This window comes from Oncorhynchus mykiss, chromosome 17, assembly GCF_057628025.1.
Source record: "Oncorhynchus mykiss isolate SJ-2025 chromosome 17, ASM5762802v1, whole genome shotgun sequence".
Taxonomy (NCBI): Eukaryota; Metazoa; Chordata; class Actinopteri; order Salmoniformes; family Salmonidae; genus Oncorhynchus; species Oncorhynchus mykiss.
In genome coordinates, this window is record NC_143038.1 from 56,025,574 (window position 1) to 56,046,064 (window position 20,491).

Below are 20,491 nucleotides of genomic sequence, written 5' to 3' on the forward strand. Positions count from 1 at the left end.
TTGTGTCACATCGATCACATTAACCTTTACGTAATGTCAACATGAATGGGCAATCTGTGTAATCATTAGTCCAAACAATTTTTGCAACGAAAATGAGAGTTTCTATTGGACAAATTCAGGTAAGTCCCGCCCTGTTTTGTTCTATTTTCTTCCGGTTGGGAAACGTTTTGCAACAGAATTGGCGTAATGAATATTCCAATGGGCTTTGGTCTGGGCACAGAAAGGATGCAGCTGGAAATTCCAGTGGTAGCTAGTAGCGATGTACTCTGATCATTGAGCAAATTATTGGTCGTTCCCATGTTTTGTGCAAAACAGATTTTTTAAATGAAAAAGTAGCAAATCCGAAATCGTGAGAATATCAATATCATGCTTTTCATACATGCACAAGGGATCCATTGCAATTACTTGAACCAGATTAGCTAGCTAAGCTACCGGTACCGTTAGCATCACTTGTTCTGGTAGGCTGGTGGTTTGTGGTTTTTATATAATTTAATTCGTCACAGGGTAAAACAGTGGTGTTTACTCAAGTAGCTTGCTTCCACTTTTTAAAACGTTTAAGTGGTACATAACTAGGTGAAACTATCTTCATTTGCTAACCCTCTCGCGCACCGCTAAAAGGGTTAGGAACTCTGCTGAAATAACATGAAGTTAGAACATGCCTTGGGATGACTCATTTTGGAACTTTGTTGCAAATGTTTCCGTTAGTAAACATTGCGTCGTCACGTATTTAATTGTTATATGCGTTGTCCATGATTGCCTGCTGTGTAGCTAGTTATGTTCGTTAGCTATCGATAGCTAATTTATGCAAACTACAGCTTGGATTTTAATTTGTTAGTAAACCAATAATATGTTAGTTAAATGAGTATGACATGCATGGTATGCCGTTCTTTTGTGGCTATTTGGTGATACAATGGATTATCAACAACTGGGATATGTTTGCTAACGCTGGCCACATGAAACGTGAATATATGGCTCCGCAGTTAAAAGGAAGATAACCTTTTTTTAATGCCAAATACTCCTGCATAACTAATCGATTGCCAGCTAACAACTGGATGACAAAGAAGCCCATTCTGTGTGGAGGAGACATTTAAATTGACTTTATTGCTTATTTACGGTATATGCCATCCGCCAATACACCTTTAAACTGGTCTACTACTATGGCGGTTAGTGGGGTGAGTCGTCTTTCCCAACCCGGGGACGTGGCTGTCTCGGGAGTGGTTCTGTCAGCTATGCCTTTTTCCAACACGCCAGTGTCTGCCCGCCCCACACCAAATGCGGACACCCGTGGCTGCGAGAATGGTGACTTGATGGACTCTTTTGGCATCTTCCTGCAAGGCCTTCTAGCGATGGTGGCCTTCAGTACGCTGATGTGTGAGTACAGCCAACCAGATGCCCACTCTGACTGTGGAAAATGTGCTAATTGATGGTCGTTTGTTCTGTGCAGTTAGGCCTACTGTAAAATTGAATTTCACTGTGCAGTGTTGAGACTGGATAACCTGTTTAGGCTACTTGTTTAGAATGGAAGTCTGTTTTTGTCAATAATCACTGGCAGTCATTACCTAATCACTGGCAGTCATTACCTATACACTGTCTCAAAATACTGGATTATACAGTGTGAAATGTGTTGTCCCATCCCCATAGTGTTCATTTTTGGCCATGTAATTTGACCTCATTGAGTGTCTCTTTGACCACTGAGTCAGCAGTGTGGCCCTGGTAGAGAGGAGCCTCACAGCAAGAGGTGAGGCATTTTCAGCTCTCAGAGCAGTGATGATGCCCGAGGCAGCTTTCTCAGTGGGAATTGACTGGGCCTGAATCATCACATTCACACAGCCCAACCCACAGCCAACATGCAGGGTGTGTCAGTAGTTACACACTCAACAGTCTGAGGAAGTCTGAAGTCACAGCATATCCATATGCAAATTCCCGTGTAAACATTTGTTTGGGCAAAACACTAGGAAAACTAGCTACCCTTTCGACAGGTGACATGGATATACATTACACAGACAGCGCACATGCATCCACACACACAGTAAAGTATTTAACACACATTAGGGTACTGTTGTCTAGAGGTGTCATACCCTAATCCTCAATTTGGGTTTAAGATATGTCCAGTAGATTAGTGGAGTCATAAATCATTAAACCACTTTTTTCTCACCCAGGAATCAATCATGTGTGATAGAGGTTAGAAGAGGGTGGGCATGGAAACAAGCAGACTATTGTCTGGAACAGCCAAAGCATTATTTGTTAGCCATTACATTGTGTTCAGAGAATACACACTCTTGCATCACTCGCACAAGGATTAATTATAGTGTAGACCTAGACTTTAGTAGAAAGGGCTTCCACCTCGTACACAGGGGCCTAACCCCCAGAGTAGCAGTCACTGAGACGGGCAGTTTGTCTTTCATGTAGGCTATTGTGTTTGAACACACACCAATCTACAGTGCAGGGGGTCAGGTAGCCTAGCGGTTAGAGCATTGGGCCAGTAACCAAAAGATTGCTGGTTCGAATCACAGAGCCAAGAATGTGACAAATCTGTCAATGCCCTTGAGTAAGGCATTGAACCCTTATTGTTCAAGGGTAGCAGTTAGCAGACCCAGGCCATGACCCCACTCCCCGAGGATGTCTCAGGGAGAGTTTGGTTATGCAAAAATCACATTTCCAATCAATGCACTCTTAATACACTTAATGCACTCTTAATACATGTGTGGAATAGGACAACTATAAGCACCCACCTTATTATCATTCTCATCCCCAGGTTGGTACCCCAGGTGATAATGTTGAAATGTGATCAAGACAGTGTGACATGTAATATGACAATGCCTGCCTGGTGTTGCGTACTGTTAGCAGGTCCTCTGATCTATCAATGGGTTTGATTACAGTGCCAAATGCACTACATTTTTTTCAGCTCATAAGATACAACCAAAGTATTTATTTTGCTCACAGAGGAAGGGAGATTTGGCGGATAATATCATGATAGGCACATTAGTAACAAGCAGTGTCATTTTAGTATGTAATGTACAGTAGTCTGCCACTTCCTCTTACCATCCACTCTTCCTCTATGGTGTTGCCTTGTGTAAACATGGCATCTCAATAGCTGACTTTTATTAAGGGAATATAGCCTAATGAAAATTTTTTGCTAAAGTCCATTAGTTAGGGGTTAGGCTATGGTGCTAAAGGGGAAACTGAACTGCATTTCCCATCACACTGGCCATATTCATAGAAATAGGCCCATTACACTTTGTGCTGAGATGTTGCCCAACATACTAAACTTGATGATGAAAGTGTAAAGCCGATTTCAGTTCAGACTGGAGCTGGCCTTAATTAATTTACATTAATAGAATGATTGGATTTGCCCCAGAGCGGCATACTAATTCATCCCACTGCTGTCGTGGGTGTGTGAGAACGGCAGTCCTATATGTGACTCTGTGTCCTGTCTACAGTGAAGCGCTTCAGGGAGCCCAAGCATGAGAGAAGGCCCTGGAGGATCTGGTAAGACGGCAGCCATCCCACTTCCAACCACAGTATTCAAGCTTATCCTCTTCGCTATTGCTATTAACCAAGAAACGCAACTAAGATAAACACAAGACAAATTATTCATTTTTCTAATGTGATGTTGAGCTATTGAAAGAACTTGAATTCTCAAGAGTTCTTAAAAGGCCCTCCTGTGCCCGGCAACTCTACCAGGTTCCTGGACACCTCCAAACAGGCCATTGGTATGCTATTCATTCACTTTGCCAACGTCTACCTGTCTGACCTCACAGAGGAGGACCCCTGCTCACTGTGAGTGTGTCTCTGTATGAGTGTGTCTTTCAGACATTCTGTCTGTCTGTCTTTGTGCCTCTGTATTTTTGTGTATGTAGTAAATATAAATGCAATATGTAAAGTGTTGGTTTCATGAGCTGAAATAAGATCCCATAAATGTTCCATACGCACAAATTGTGTGCGCAAATTTGGTTGCATCCCTGTTAGTCAGCATAGTGGTGGCATATCAATAAGCTGATTTAACAGTGTTTTGTCACACAACGCCACAGATTTTAAGGGAGCATGCAGTTGGCATGCTGACTGCAGGAATGTCCAACAGAGCTGTATAGCTGTTCTAGAGAATGTAATGTTAATTTCTTTACCATAAGCCACCTCCAACGTTGTTTTAGAGAATTTGTCAGTACATCCTACCGGCCTCACAATCGCAGACCAACAATCGTTGAAATTGTTGCATGTTGCGTTTATATTTCTGGTCAGTATAGTCTCTATAACATTATGCACTTCAAGGTTGAAGTGGACACAATGTCTCATCTCTTCCTCAGTTACCTCATTAACTTCCTCCTGGATGCGTCTCTTGGAATGCTGCTGATCTATGCCGGGGTGAGGGCCATCAGTGCTATCGTAGAGTGGAGGCAGTGGGATGCTCTACGCTTCGGAGAATATGGTGAGAGTGTGTGTGTGTCAGTGTGGATGAGAGATCATTTCACCCTGTAGTACAAATGGTGTCCAGAAGAGGGGAGTGGCTGCCTAGGGCACTACTGCAATGTCATCCACATCAAACATAGTCGATCACTATTAAATTGTTTACCCAAAGGCAGAGTTTATGGAAACCTTTCCCTGGTGCTTTGATTTGAAGTTGTAATATGCAGTGGACCTGGAGAAATGTAACCTCTCTCAAATTCATAGACAGAGCTTTGGATGCAAGGACTGACCATATCAAACATTATGGTTTTAACCATGTTTCGAGGCATGCATGTTTGTTCACACTTATATTGTTTACAGACATTGGAGTAAAACAAGCTTATATATTGGGTTCTGATGGGGTATGATGACCGTTTAACCAAGCTGATGAGGCATTTAGAATTTGTTTTTCAAGATTCAATGGATTTATCATTTAAAGTCCAAAAAATGGATGTAGCAACTGCAGATTGCCCCTTTAAGTGGAATATAGAGTTCCAGTTAACTGCCGTCTGTCTGGATATTTCTGTGGGTTGGTATTTGTCTGTTTTGCTTGTTTGTTTCTGTCTATTGGATTGTGTGTCTAGTCCGTAGGTCACATGTTCATCGTGTGTGTGTGTGTGTGTGTGTGTGTGTGTGCATGCGCACACAGGAGAACCAGTGCAGTGTACTGCATGGGCAGGCCAGTGTGCTCTCTACATCCTTATCATGATGTTTGAGAAGGTCCTGATCATCCTGGTCCTACTCATCCCCCAGTGGAAGAAGGTGAGTAGGGGGCATAATGGGTAGGTTCCTGACCACGTGACCATTGTGTCAGTTCAGTTATATTATGACTGTGGAAAGTGTATGAGTGCTAACAGTACTGTAAACTGTTTCTATCGTTTTAACTCTGGTGTTTTTGTTTACTGTTTATTCAACGTCTTTCTTTGCTGTTGTTTGTGTGTCTCACAGCTGGCTCTCCTGAACCCCATAAACAACCCTCAGTTGGAGCTGGCCATCGTCATGCTCATCGTCCCGTTCTTCGTTAATGTAAGTTAAGTGTGCAGTGCCTCCGTAAGGCAGGGCTCAATTGAAAATAAATGTAGTGATCTTAACCGTTAATCGGTTAGCCTCTGAAAATAAATGTAGTGATCTTAACCGTTAATCGGTTAGCCTCTGAAAATAAATGTCGTGATCTTAACCGTTAATCAGTTAGCCGCTGAAAATAAATGTAGTGATCTTAACCGTTAATCGGTTAGCCTCTGAAAATAAATGTAGTGATCTTAACCGTTAATCGGTTAGCCGCTGAAAATAAATGTAGTGATCTTAACCGTTAATCGGTTAGCCTCTGAAAATAAATGTAGTGATCTTAACCGTTAATCGGTTAGCCTGCTGAAAACACATTTGACTGGTCACGCTTATCAGTCTTTAAGGTCATTTTCTTAATTTTGGAATTAAATTGTCACGTTTGTTTTTTCGTCATGTTTATTATTTATCAAACACTCACAGCATACAGAGCCTAGTTTGAGGAGTGGAATAGCCTTCCACCTGTCAGACAGCGTGAGAGTAGCTCCTTAAAAAGTCTGTAGGCTATTGGAGTGAAGCCTGCTTTTGGAAGCCCAGTCATTGCACAACAATTTAACAATTCTAAATGCAATCGTGTGTTCAACATTTTGGTGGGTACGATTTAAAAGGAGCTATTTTTATTTCTCAACTCATAATTAAAGTGCGCTTCCCGTTTCGCCGTTCAGGTGTATACTCTATACTATAGCCTGCCTACCGTTGACTGATGGTGCGTCACCCACCACTTTGCAATGTGAGCTCGAGGTAGTATAATTGTTTAAAACCTGATACTTTTACTTCAAATAAGGAGGCATGTCTTACCTTGCTTCAAAGTAGCCTTAAAAAAATCGATCCGTAGAAACATGGAGGCAATTTTTTTCCCTCATGCCATTAACCAGCATTTCTCTCCTTTTCTTATTCATATCAACTTTCTTTCGCTGTTCAGAAGCCAAAGGCACGATCCATATTAGCAACCCATCATATTTGTTGCTATTACATTCCCCCTCTTTCTACATTTCGGAGATTTTAATCTGTCACAACTGCTCAAATTAGGTTTAGAATGGTGTTTTCTGCAGATTGCATTTTGGCAAATGTTTGAAAAGGACGTTTGGTTAGATGCTTCATTACAGGAGTTGTATGTTCAATAATATGCTATAGCCTTTTGAACTATAATATGATAGGCTTGCTATTGTTGCATGTTTCCATTCAGCTCTTAATGAAAAATGCCTGGTCCTTGTATGAATGCAAGGTACCAGAGAGGATATGGCAAGCAAGAGATTTCACTCTCGCCAAAATCTGTTCAAAATAAGCCCAATAGGTTTCTATGGTCTTATTTTGGGCCTAAGCTTGTCGCCTGCTTTCCCGCCTTGGTCCAACTCCCATTGTTAGGATGGAAATATCAGCATTTCATCATTATATACAGATCTCTAATAGTATTTTCTGTCTGTGACGTAATTTTACTGTTTGGACATTTTTTTACCTTTTGTTGACCGGTTAATGAGGGTCAGTTAGTTGGCAGCAAAATTGACCGATATTTGCATCCCTTTTGAAATGTAATTGCTTCAACTAAGTGTGATGTTTATGTTTACGGATTTTAGCCATTTAGGCTTGTGTGTGATCATCAAACTGTCATGTGTGTCTGTTGTACTTGCTCACTGAGCTGTGTACTGTATGTTTTCCTCAGGCCCTGATGTTTTGGGTGGTAGATAACTTCCTGATGAAGAAGGGGCGGACAAAAGCCAAGCTGGAGGAGCGGGAGGTGGGGGAGGACTTGCGGGGCAACAGTAAGGTACGCTACAGGCGGGCACTCTCCCACGACGACTCAGAGTCTGAGGTAAGATATGGACACAGAATGCTTAATAAAAGATTGAGGCCTGACCACACAACCAATCATATACATACACTGAGTATACCAAACATTAGGAACATCTTCCTAAAATTGAGTTGCAGTTGTCAAGTTTGCTGGATGTCCTTTGGGCGGTGGACCATTCTTGATACACACCAATGCGCCTGGCACCTACTACCATACCGGGTTCAAAGACACTTAAATATTTTGTCTTGTCCATTCACCCTCTGAATGGCACACATACGCAATCCATATCTCCGTTGTCTCAAGGCTAAGGATCAGACCCCTTTTTTTTTTTAAATGTTTTGACTAAAATGACACCCAATCTAACTGCCTGTAGCTCAGGACTTGAAGCAAGGATATGCATATTATTGATACCTTTTGAAAGGAAACAGTTTGAAGGTTGTGGAAATGTGAAATTAATGTAGGAGAATGTAACACACTAGATCTGGTAAAAGATAATTCAAAGAAAAATACATTTTTTTATTTCCATCTTTAAAATGCAAGAGAAAGGCCACAATGTATTATTCCAGTTTAGACAAAATTTAGATTTTAGCCACTAGATGACAGTGTATTTGGGTAGTGTTATACTGATTCAATGAACCATTGCATTTCTGTTAAAATTGTTCTATCAAGTCTGCCCAAATGTGCCTAATTGGTTTATTAATACATTTTGAAGTTCATAACTGTGCGCACTCAAACAATAGCATGGTATTATTTCACTGTAATAGCTACTGTAAATTGGACAGTAGTTAGATTAAAAGTCCTTCATTAACCTGTCTCCTCCACTTCACCTACAGTGATTGAAGTGGATTTTAAGCAGATCAATAAGAGATCATAGCAGGTGTTCTTAATGTTTTATACACTCAGTGTACATTACACACCTAAATCACTGGAAAAGCTGTTTTTTGAGAAAGCTTTGAAAAATCCTAAGGAGGAATATACACTAAGTCCTAAGATTTGATTCCGAGCCTCGTCCACCACCTCCTTTCCCCAAAAGCCCTCTCCTCCCATTGCCTCAGCCTTGTGGCTACGTCAGCCTAACTTACATCCTCCCCTGGCTGTGTAGACAAACTTGCCCAGCACCAGCAGAAGCCTGTCTCTTGGCTGTGAATCACTCCACCCTGTGCCCAAGGCCAGTCACTTTTCAGGCCTGTAAACCAGATGGACCTGGCCATGTGATCTGCTCCATAGACCAGAGACAACCACCACACTCACACATTCATGCATGAAGTCATTTAAGTCTGCCTTGAGCAGGGGGATTTCTTATTCATCAGAAACTGTAAAAACATTTATAAGGAGTGGTTTTTTTTCTGATTCCAAAGCACCACATTTCTCATCATAAATGGAAGTAGTGAGTTGCTTTGGAATCAAATGTTGAGCTGATTGTGATAGCTAGATAATTGGTTTCCACAGTTACTCATGGATCACCCAAAGCACCATGTTTTGTGACAGTGGATTCTAGGAGTTATTGAAAGTGTGTTCCCTGACCGGGAATCAAACCCAGGCACAGCGGTGAGAGCACCAAATCCTAACCATCATGTCTAATATCAGGAATGCATGTCCTATGGAATTACCGGTATATGGAATTTGTGACGGGAGTAGTTTTTCATAGACATCTGGGTGTGGTGTACCAGACCGGGCAGTTCCTCCAGTCACAGGAACTATCTGCAATTAACCAGTGGGCCCAAACCCACTACTAAAGAAACACTGCTGTACAGGTTAACACGGAGCATGTATGGCTTAAGCTGCCTCAAGCTGAAATAAAGTCTGTCTACATAAAGATTCAGAGCCGTGATCTTATCGCTCTCTCATTTATAAAAGGGGGAATATAGCTATGTTATCACAGGCTTGTTTTATTGTGATGAGTTGGAGCTAGTTTTTGCTTCAGTAAAACCCTGATGGCAAGCTTCAATACTACACCCAAATACCACTCTAAAAGACTCTTCCCCTCTATCAAATAGTCCGGGGCATATGTGTTCCTGCCACCACATCTCCCTGGTAGTCTAGTGGTTAAGCAACCATCCCCATCATTCCACCCCACCGAGGCAGATGGAGGACAATGATACGTTTCTGCTGACACAGGAAATTTGCTGGTGTCCTTGAGCATTTAAGCTCTGGGATTCAACTAATTTAACCCATAACTCAGGGTTGCTTTGAGTGTCATCCATCTAGGCGTATGGCTTTCTTTGGTCTCATTTCCAAACTCCTTTCTCTCTCTCTCAGATCCTGTTCTCGGCTGACGATGAGATGGATGACTCGGAGGAGGAGGATGTGCGCCGACTCACTGGCCTCAAGACGGTCAAGAAGAAGAAGAAGCACCGTATGGGGATCCCTGTTTGACCTGGGCCTACCCAGTCTGACCTGGTCTGACCCACTCCTGTGTCTACTCACATCCCCACTCTCTCCTCCTCCAGGGCCTGCTGCCCTGACTGGAGCCTGCTGGCAACCTGTACTTGATTCTTCTAACAGCAGGCTGGCATTGGTCTCTTTGTGGAGTCAGTAGGGGGCCTATATAGGGAGGTGGGATCATGGAAGACTCCAGACCACGGAGCTTATTGGACTGTCATTACTACACATCCACATGGGACTCCTGCAGCCTCTGCACTGAGAATAGAAACCCATGGAAAGGATTTCACTGCAGCTAACTACATACCATGTCTAAAGGAGATTTCACCATAGATCTGTCACTGGTGTTTCAGTGATGCTCGTTGGGGAAATGAATCTTGATATGTGTTTTGGGAAAACTTTTAGCACTGGTCTGTAATAGGAAGGTTTGGGTGTGTTTTGAGTTGGTGATGCAGTGTAATTGCTAGCACCCTAAATATCCTATTAAATGACTATTCTAATTCCTAATTCTGTTCCATACTGACTCTTCAGAAGTCCAGAATGATATTACTGCATCAGGTTAAACTGTGAATGGGTGTTACTTTTTCTGTGGTTTAGCCGGTGACCTCGGTTCGATGTAGACTGAGAGAACAGGCACCTGGTATTGAACTCAGCCCCCCCCCCCCCCCCCCCGCCTTTAAGTAAACCTCTGTCATTTTAATGTTTTAATACTTTTGATACTCTTCCGAATCAGAAAGTGATTGTATTCCTCATCTAGATTCCATATAAGAAATGGCTGACTGCTATGGCCTGTTATAGGAGTTGGTGGAGGAGTGTGTGTGTGTCTGTCTGTGTGGACTTTTCCATTCATGCATGGCTAAGGGAATGTAGGAGGTGTGGCTTGATGCTCCAATGGAGGCTCTGTGAAGATCAAGACGGTGCAGCTTGGGCGTGTGTCTCCACAATGCATCACCCAACCCGAACCCAAGGGACTGAAACCCTCATTTCAAGCCCACCCATTGACCGTTTAGGTCTATAGGCCTGGCTCGGAGCCTTCTCTTCCTGTCTCTGTGTATGAAAGTTAACTGGGATCTCTTCCATTACTTATTTATTGTTTTTGGTGTGTCCTGTTTATTTTTTACAGTAAGTTATTTTGGGCCAAAACCATGATGATCCCCAGCCTACTAAGTGTTTTTCATTCCGAGACGGAGTAGATATGGGACCTGAGGGTGTGTCCTCACAACCAACGGGAAAAAAACTCTCCGCTCTTGCACAATTCCCAGTTATCACTGGTCTATGGATGTTCTTTGTGTTCATTCTTTGTTTTCGACAATGTGCCTATGTGAACTTACCATGTTTGTGAGTGTTCATTTTGTGACCCAGAGCTTTAGACTTGCAGTAGCATTCAGTTGTTTTGACAGAAGCACAGACCTAGAGTTTGAGTGACTAGGTCAGCCTGCAGTACAGTGCAGGTATGTTTGTATGAGTGTGTTTGTCTTAATGCTCCTGTTCAAAGTAAGGAGTGGGGATAAAGTAAATGTGTTGATGACCATGGTGCTGAAGATGTTGAACGGTTTGACAATGATTGTTGTTGGCTGATACTTAGGAATAAATGACAGTAGGGTTTGGTAAATGAGTGGTACAGCATCATTAAACACTTCTGGTTGCCCTCTGCTCAACAGAGAGGGCTTTTAGTGTTTTGAAAAAAACAACTAGATCATTAAAATGACTGACAAATGACTTACATTACCATTATATTTGCTTTTGCAATAAATTTAGTAAAACACTGAAATAGCAGATTTTTATTTATTTTTAAGACAGTGTCTGAATAGACAGAGCTTTCCGTTTTGTCCATTTACTAGGGTTGTACTGCATTGTAGGAGGGTTTAATAAGTGAATTCCCTGGCCAGGAATCAAACCCAGGCTGCTGCTTGGTGAGCGCACCAAATCTTAACCGCTAGACCACCAGGGAGCTGTCAGGGTAAAGAATGCTAGTGTTAAGACGGCTCCTGAAATGTGGGGGGGGGGTCTCTGTTATACTCTACTGCCACCAGGGTGCCATTTCCACAGTGACAGAGTGGGCTGTCAGTAAACAGTTCAGTATCAGGTGCAGTTGAGGCATGTAGGGAAGTGAGGACCCATTTCTCCCCATAGAGTTCACTGACTGAGAATAATGGCGCAGTACCTGTAAATCTGAGAAGGCTGTTGGGAAGAGCTATAGGAGGACGGGCTCATTGTAATTGCTGGAATAAATGGAACGGTATCGAACATAAAAACCATGTTTGACTCCATTCCAGCCATTACAATGAGCCTGTCCTCCTATAACTCCTCCCACCAGCCTCCACTGCTGCAAATAGATTCCCTAATTATACACACATGACTATTTTTGAAGCATACAAACTGACGCATACAAAGCATACAAACTGAAGCATACAAACTGACTTGTTATTGATGGACAAGCCTGGCTCTCAAGCACCTTTTGACTCCTTACTCACTTATTAACTACACACACAGGAATGCTGGCAGGCAAGCGATGGCCTCTCAAACAGAAAGGCTGATTCACTAGTCTCCCTGTGATACAGTATGAATGGTCTGGCCCCTCTGAGTCAAGTCTTATGCTCAACCATTATATCCAAGTTATATGACTGCATGTGTTATGTTTGCAAAATCCCTAAACCTTCATGTAATCTGTTCAGGAAAATATTTTGACCTCTGGTTTAATTTGATGGGAGAGGTGAACTCTTGATTGGGTAGTAGGGAGTAGAGATATTTTGGGGTTAGTAGTAACATGGGGAAGGTGTTCATCAGCTGACGTGTTCTGCCAGTTGACATGCATTCAGAGGCCTAAAAGCACATTCCCTGACCAGGAATCAAATCCGGGCTGCTGCAGTGAAAGAGCTGAATCCTAACCACTAGACTGCCAGGGAGTTGTGTAGCTTTGAAATCACTGCTTGTGGGATATTGTAAGGGCTTTGAGTTGTCTCTCACTCAGCAGTTCGTTGCAACTACATCCTAAATGAGGGAAGACCTGTTCCAGCTGCACAATCACTCATGTCAGTCTAATAATACACGCTGACAATGGACAGATAGAGAGGAGGGTGGTGGTCCACTGACTCAATCCCAGGGTCAATAACAGAGATTATCTCCCTGAGGATCTGTGGGTATAAATATAATGGACTGGACAGAGAGAGAGGAGGGTGGTGGTCCACTGACTCAATCCCAGGGTCAATAACAGAGATTATCTCCCTGAGGATCTGTGGGTATAAATATAATGGACTGGACAGAGAGAGAGGAGGGTGGTGGTCCACTGACTCAATTCCAGGGTCAATAACAGAGATTATCTCCCTGAGGATCTGTGGGTATAAATATAATGGACTGGACAGAGAGAGAGGAGGGTGGTGGTCCACTGACTCAATCCCAGGGTCAATAACAGAGATTATCTCCCTGAGGATCTGTGGGTATAAATATAATGGACTGGACAGAGAGAGAGGAGGGTGGTGGTCCACTGACTCAATCCCAGGGTCAATAACAGAGATTATCTCCCTGAGGATCTGTGGGTATAAATATAATGGACTGGACAGAGAGAGAGGAGGGTGGTGGTCCACTGACTCAATCCCAGGGTCAATAACAGAGATTATCTCCCTGAGGATCTGAGGGTATAAATATAATGGACTGGACAGAGAGGAGCAATCCAGACACAGCTCCACTGACCAGATGGGATTAAGACACGAAAACCCAAACACAATGTCTCAGGTAAGCAAACGTCCTTGTATCCGACTGTCCTGACCTGTTTTATCAACTATTTGTTGTCCAGTTCTTGATGTGACAGCAAAATCTACATATATTATTTTCTATGTAAAGGATTCTGCTATATTTACTTTAAAATAGGAAGATCGAGAAACAAATCAGAGGGAGAGTTATGATGAGGGAAATTCAGAAAGATGTGAGATTTTGCCCTGTCTTTAACCTCCATTCTTTCTCCAGCCCTCCATAGGCCGGTGAGGTAAAGAAGTAGTGTCCTGTGATGGAGGAGGACCTGAAAGGATCCCGCAGTAAACGGGCTGAAGGGCGAGCGCATGATAGAGTGTGGTGAGTAGCAGGGTTCAGACTCAGAATCTATAGTAGCCTAATGTCACTTGCCTAACATTTTTGGGAGTGTGTCAAATACAAGTAATTATCACTGCCATATTAATTGTTGACTGCATATACCCCTTTTGATATTGGTCAGTTGTTGGCATTAGTGCAGGTAGGGTAAAGTCACACAGTCAAGTGACTGTGAGCTCAGTTCACTTTCTACAACTTTATCGCTGAACTCAGGTGTGTATTCAGCCCAAGCCCAGCTCGGGAGAGCGCATACTAAGTGAGTTACAAATAGTTTCCACTCCTACAGAAACTGAATCTTGTGCAGTCAGTGTTTAAGACAGAGGGTGTATAGGTAGTCTAGAGCAGGAGGCTAAGTTGTCAGAAACTGCCCTAGTGTTACTGTCCCTGTCCCCAGGGTAGAGGAAGAATGTTCGATTAGAGAACTAGGAAGAAGGAAAAAGACAACACAACTGCAGCACTTCTTCTAAAGATTATAGACACATCAGTTTGTCTACAGTGTGAATATTGCTCATCATCTTTGTGTGTAGTAGTGCATGGCACGCCCCACTATCTTTGCTCATGGCCTTGTCTTTGTCCATCCTCAGAGCGTATGGGGAAGGTGGCTCCCTCTGTGTTCAGTGGGGTGAAGTCTTAGGAGAGACTGTGCTGGAGAAGCCTAAAGCCCCAGGAGCCAGCATCTTTGGCAAGTGGAGCCAGCATCTTTGGCAAGTAGAGCCAGCCTGGGTGGAGGCGTAGTGGCTATCATCACTGCACTGGAGCCATGACAAGACAGATGGATGCTTGGACAAACGGCACCAAAGAAGCCAAACCTTGCTGTTATTGAATGGTCTGATATCTGTTGTGTGAATGTGTGTGTGTGCCTCAATTTACCCTTATACAAAACATGGCATTTTCTTAGTTTTTATTTTAGCATGGAAATAGGACATTTTGAAATTGGGACAGCAGCACACTGAAGTATAATGCATATGTAGCCCAAGCTGTTTTAGACATTCCCTAACATCTTTTCAGAAAACAAGACAGCCCCTAACTTCTTTACACTTCAATGGGTTGGGAGTTTGTTGGCGACCACTAGAGTCTGAACATCTTTTGCTGTGGCCCGGTTTCTCAAAAGCATCTTAAGGCTAAGTTCATCGTTAGAGCCATAGGGTCATATGGTGAGGGTAGGTAACAACACATCTGCCACGCTGATCCTCAACACTGGTCCCCTCTGTGGTGCGTGCACAGTCCCCTCCTGTACTCCCTGTTCACTCATGACTGCACGGCCAGGCACGACTCCAACACCATCATTAAGTTTGCAGACGACACAACAGTGGTAGGCCTAATCACCGACACCTGACCGTGTGGTGCCAGGACAACAACCCCTCAACGTGATCAAGACAAAGGAGATGATTGTGGACTACAGGACCTGGAGGACCGAGCACACCCCCATGGCGGCCACTTAATGTCCACACCCTCACCAGTCATGTAGTCAGCTGGGAAAGCGCCCACTGCTTGAAGATGAACAGGCACGGCTGACTTAAATAGGCTTGTTAAGGGTGTTGCTGGATACTCACTCGGGCACCACACTTATCAGCTGCTGGTTTCCCCTCACGGGAGGGGAGGACTGAGAGGGCCTTTAGGTCTGGTTTCCCCTCGCGGGAGGGGAGGACTGAGAGGGCCTTTAGGTCTGGTTTCCCCTCACGGGAGGGGAGGACTGAGAGGGCCGTTAGGTCTGGTTTCCCCTCACGGGAGGGGAGGACTGAGAGGGCCTTTAGGTCTGGTTTCCCCTCACGGGAGGGGAGGACTGAGAGGGCCTTTAGGTCTGGTTTCCCCTCACGGGAGGGGAGGACTAAGAGGGCCTTTAGGTCTGGTTTCCCCTCACGGGAGGGGAGGACTTAGAGGGCCTTTAGGTCTGGTTTCCCCTCACGGGAGGGGAGGACTGAGAGGGCCTTTAGGTCTGGTTTCAAGTTTTATTTGCTGAACATTTAAGTTTTATTCTTAAAGAGATTATTTAGGTTAGAACCTTATAGGCAATAAAAGCTATTTTGTTTTGAATTGACCCTGCCTCTTTACTCGGTGGCAATTTTAGCATGTTATTCTTGGTGGGACAAGCCACAACACCTAACACATTAATTGCACTATAACAGTGACACATGATGTCCACAAACTGTTAGGGCCTACATAAATCTGCCCTAACAGCAGAGTTCCAACAGCAGTCCCCACACCTTACCACCGCTACACCTGGCTATCAGCGGAGCCTTGTCTGGCAGCGAAACAGTTCATTCAGCCTCATTTACTACTAATTTTTAAAAAAACAAAGCAGATATGGCTGACTTGCTTAAACAAATGTGGTTTCTGCTGACTATTGAGATGTACAAACTATGGCATAAGGGGATTTTTTATTTATTTTATTTCACCTTTATTTAACCAGGTAGGCAAGTTGAGAACAAGTTCTCATTTACAATTGCGACCTGGCCAAGATAAAGCAAAGCAGTTCCACACACACAACGACACAGAGTTACACATGGAGTAAAACAAACATACAGCCAATAATACAGTATAAACAAGTCTATATACGATGTGAGCAAATGAGGTGAGATAAGGGAGGTAAAGGCAAAAAAAAGGCCATGGTGGCAAAGTAAATACAATATAGCAAGTAAAACACTGGAATGGTAGATTTGCAATGGAAGAATGTGCAAAGTAGAAATAAAAATAATGGTTTGCAAAGGAGCAAAAATAAATAAATAAATTAAGTACAGTAGGGAAAAGAGGTAGTTGTTTGGGCTAAATTATAGGTGGGCTATGTACAGGTGCAGTAATCTGTGAGCTGCTCTGACAGTTGGTGCTTAAAGCTAGTGAGGGAGATAAGTGTTTCCAGTTTCAGAGATTTTTGTAGTTAGATCCAGTCATTGGCAGCAGAGAACTGGAAGGAGAGGCGGCCAAAGAAAGAATTGGTTTTGGGGGTGACTAGAGAGATATACCTGCTGGAGCGTGTGCTACAGGTGGGAGATGCTATGGTGACCAGTGAGCTGAGATAAGGGGGGATGATGAGCGGATAAGAGGCAATCCGTAATTTCGATTAAGACATTAATGAGCGAGCTAGGACATAGTCAATATAACCATTTGTTCAGTACTTTTGAAATGCACAGTGACACAATTCCGAACATGGGCCACTTACAGTAGTATTCTCCCTGTACACCAAGTCAGAACCGTAGGATAGAGGGGGCATATAAGCAGACAATGAAAGCTCTTACAATATTTGATGATTACATTTCTCTAAAACAGCCTATAGGCTACATGTGCACCATCAAGTCAGAACAGTATGCTAAGTTATGAAAGGAAAAGGGACCAAATTATTAGGGTGAGGCACATGGGCTACTAACAGCTTACTACACAACATACACTTAGTGTTACTTTCTTACAGTGTACATATCTCCCTGGCATATTACATCATTTATGCAGCAGCATATTAGACATTTTTTTAACTCACCTTGTGCTGTGTTCACTTGAACAGGAAGGTTGCACAGTGGTCCTTCGTGGGCAAATTTTGTCATCAAACTTTCTCTTTAAAGTTTGGCATTCTCTAGATTTATGGTGCTTTCAAGACAACTGGGAACTCGGGGGGAAAAAACTAGGTTGAATCATGATGCAGTCAGTGATCTTCAGGTCGGATCTCTACAAAGGGGCCCGAGTTCCCGACTTGCAAATCTGAGTTGGATGACCGTTCAGAACTTATTTTCCCAGTCGGAGCTCGTTTTTTTTCCCTTTAAAGTTCCATGTTGTCTTGAACTCACTGAAGTCTGAGATTTCCGAGTTTCCAGTTGTTTTGAATGCGGCAGAAGTCATGCTGCATTGACAGCATGGCCAATGTTAAATGTTTATCCTTTTAAGCTTGGAAAAGAGACCCTTGAACCCAGACTTGGACAACACACTCACTCCACTGAATAGCAGGCTAGTGATTGCTTTGCAATGCCACTGATTTCTTCCAAACCCCTAATTGTTGAATTTGAGATTTCCAACTTGTGTAATGTTTATATATACAATTTCTGATGAGCACCAATAGGTTTTATCTATAATTGATCTTTATTTCTCTTCCTATGAAAAGGATTTGCCAGTAGATTGTCAACTTGATTCATGATGATGACTGCTAGCTAAGATTTTTAAAGTATGTTGACATGATCAGTCCAATCAAAGCTACTGTAGATATGTGATTTGATGTTGTTTTCTCTGTGGCAAATGACCCTGAGCCTTCTTGGATGGGCACTTCTAATGTAACTCTATGGCAGCACTCAAGGGGCTTGAATTTTCTAGCTTTACCCGTAGATTTTGTGCTGACGTAGTGTCCCCATGAGTGAAAGAACACTGAGCAAATCACGGTGCAACTAGAGAACGTTACCTACCCCTACGCTCCGTATTTTCCGCTGGCTGCCCCACCATCACAGAAGGCACTGAGCTAGGCTGAAACACCTGCATTTTGGAGCTGCTTTACTCAAGAAAGCAAAAAAGAGACCAAGTTTGTATGCAGCTTTATTGTTTGCAAACTGATACGTGACACATATAAATGCCAAAATAGCAGGCAACATTTTTTATAAATACATTATATACAGTACCTGTAAAAAGTTTGGACACCTAGTCATTCAAGGGTTCTAATTTATTTTGTATTATTTTCTACATTGTAGAATAAGACATCAAAACTATGATTTTTTTGAACCTTTTATTTAACTAGGCAAGTCAATTAAGAACAAATAACCCGGTCTAACCCGGACGACGCTGGACCAATTGCGCACGGCCCTATGGGACTCCCTGGGATACAGCGTGGAATCGAACCAGGGTCTGCAGTGATGCCTCTAGCACTGAGATGCAGTGCTTTTGACCGCTGCACCACTCGGGAACCCCATATGGAATCATGTAGTAACCAAAGAAGGATTAAACAAATCAAAATATATTTGAGATTTGAGATTTTTCAAAGTAGCCACCCTTTGCCTTGATTGCCACACTCTTGGCATTCTCTCAACCAGCTTCACCCTGGAATGATTTTCCAACATTCTTGAAGGAGTTCCCACATATGCTGAGCACTTGTTGGCTTCTTTTCCTTCACTCTGCAGTCCAACTCATCACAAACCATCTCAATTGGGTTGAGGTCAGGTGATTGTGAAGGCCAGGTCATTTGATGCAGCACTCCATCACTCTCCTTCATGGTCAAATAGCCCTTACACAGCCTGGAGGTGTGTTGGGTCATTGTCCTGTTGAAAAACAAATGATAGTCCCACTAAGCTCAAACCAGATGGGATGGCGTATCGCTGTAGAATGCTGTGGTAGCCATGCTGGTTAAGTGTGCCTTGAATTCTAATTAAATCACAGACAGTGTCACTATGCTTCACGGTGGGAACCAAACATGCGGAGATCCTCCGTTCACCTACGCTACATCTCACAAAGACACTGGTTGGAACCAAAAATCTCAAATTTGGACTCATCAGACCAAAGGACAGATTTCCACCAGTCTAATGTCCATTGCTCGTGTTTCTTGGACCAAGCAAGTCTCTTCTTCTTATTGGTGTCCTTTAGTAGTGATTTCTTTGCAGCAATTTGACCACGAAGGCCTGATTCACAGTCTTCTCTGAAAAGTTGATGTTGAGATGTGTCTGTTACTTGAACTCTGTGAAGCATTTATTTGGGCTGCGACTTCTGAGGCTGGTAACTCTAATGAACTTATCCTCTGCAACAGAGGTAACTCTGGGTCTTGCTTTCCTGTGGCGGTCCTCATGAGAGCCATTTTCATCATAGCGCATGATGGTTTTTGTGACTGCACTTGAAGAAACTTTCAAAGCTCTTGAAATGTTCCGGATTGACTGAACTTAATATCTTAAAGTAATGATGGACTGTTGTTTCTCTGCTTGTTTGAGCTGTTCTTGCCATAATATGGACTCTGGTCTTTTACCAAATAGGGCTATCTTCTGTATACCACCCCTACTGTGTCATAACACAACTCATTGGCTCAAACACATTAAATAGGAAAGAAATTCCACAAATTAACTTTTAACAAACAATGTATACGAAATGCTTCAGTCTGGTTTTAGACCCCATCATAGCACTGAGACAGCACTTGTGAAGGTGGTAAATTACATTTTAATGGCATCGGACCGAGGCTCTGCATCTGTCCTCGTGCTCCTAGACCTTAGTGCTGCTTTTGATACCATCGATCACCACATTCTTTTGGAGAGATTGGAAACCCAAATTGGTCTACACGGACAAGTTCTGGCCTGGTTTAGATCTTATCTGTCGGAAAGATATCAGTTTGTCTCTGTGAATGGTTTGTCCTCTGACAAATCAACTGTAAATGTTGGTGTTCCTCAAGGTTCCGTTTTAGGACCACTATTGTTTTCACTATATATTTTACCTCTTGGGGATGTTATTCGAAAACATAATGTTAACTTTCATTGCTATGCGGATGACACACAGCTGTACATTTCAATGAAACATGGTGAAGCCCCAAAATTGCCCTTGCTAGAAGCATGTGTTTCAGACATAAGGAAGTGGATGGCTGCAAACTTTCTACTTTTAAACTCGGACAAAACAGAGATGTTTGTTCTAGGTCCCAAGAAACAAAGAGATCTTCTGTTGAATCTGACAATTAATCTTAATGGTTGTACAGTCGTCTCAAATAAAACTGTGAAGGACCTCGGCGTTACTCTGGACCCTGATCTCAAGACCATTTCAATGACAGCTTTTTTCCATCTACGTAACATTGCAAAA

At 43.0% G+C, this 20,491-nt stretch overlaps 1 protein-coding gene and 1 pseudogene across 2 annotated transcripts; both read left to right on the top strand.

Annotated features, from left to right (window-relative positions):
- The first annotated feature begins 134 nt into the window (after positions 1-134).
- LOC110494512 (store-operated calcium entry regulator STIMATE) lies at positions 135-11,447 on the top strand. 2 transcript variants are annotated; one of them, XM_021569643.3, is made up of 8 exons: positions 135-1,371; positions 3,441-3,489; positions 3,685-3,780; positions 4,305-4,426; positions 5,093-5,205; positions 5,392-5,469; positions 7,166-7,315; positions 9,554-11,447. In XM_021569643.3, exons 1-8 carry the CDS (start codon positions 1,119-1,121, stop codon positions 9,668-9,670), a joined length of 978 nt encoding a protein of 325 aa, XP_021425318.1. In that variant the 5' UTR covers positions 135-1,118; the 3' UTR covers positions 9,671-11,447. The 2 variants fall into 2 exon arrangements, with proteins under 2 accessions (XP_021425318.1, XP_021425319.1); XM_021569644.3 differs by having other exon boundaries at positions 148-1,371; positions 7,166-7,270.
- A 1,952-nt stretch (positions 11,448-13,399) lies between these two features.
- Positions 13,400-14,550, top strand: LOC149976086 (musculoskeletal embryonic nuclear protein 1-like; annotated as a pseudogene).
- Positions 14,551-20,491: the final 5,941 nt, after the last annotated feature.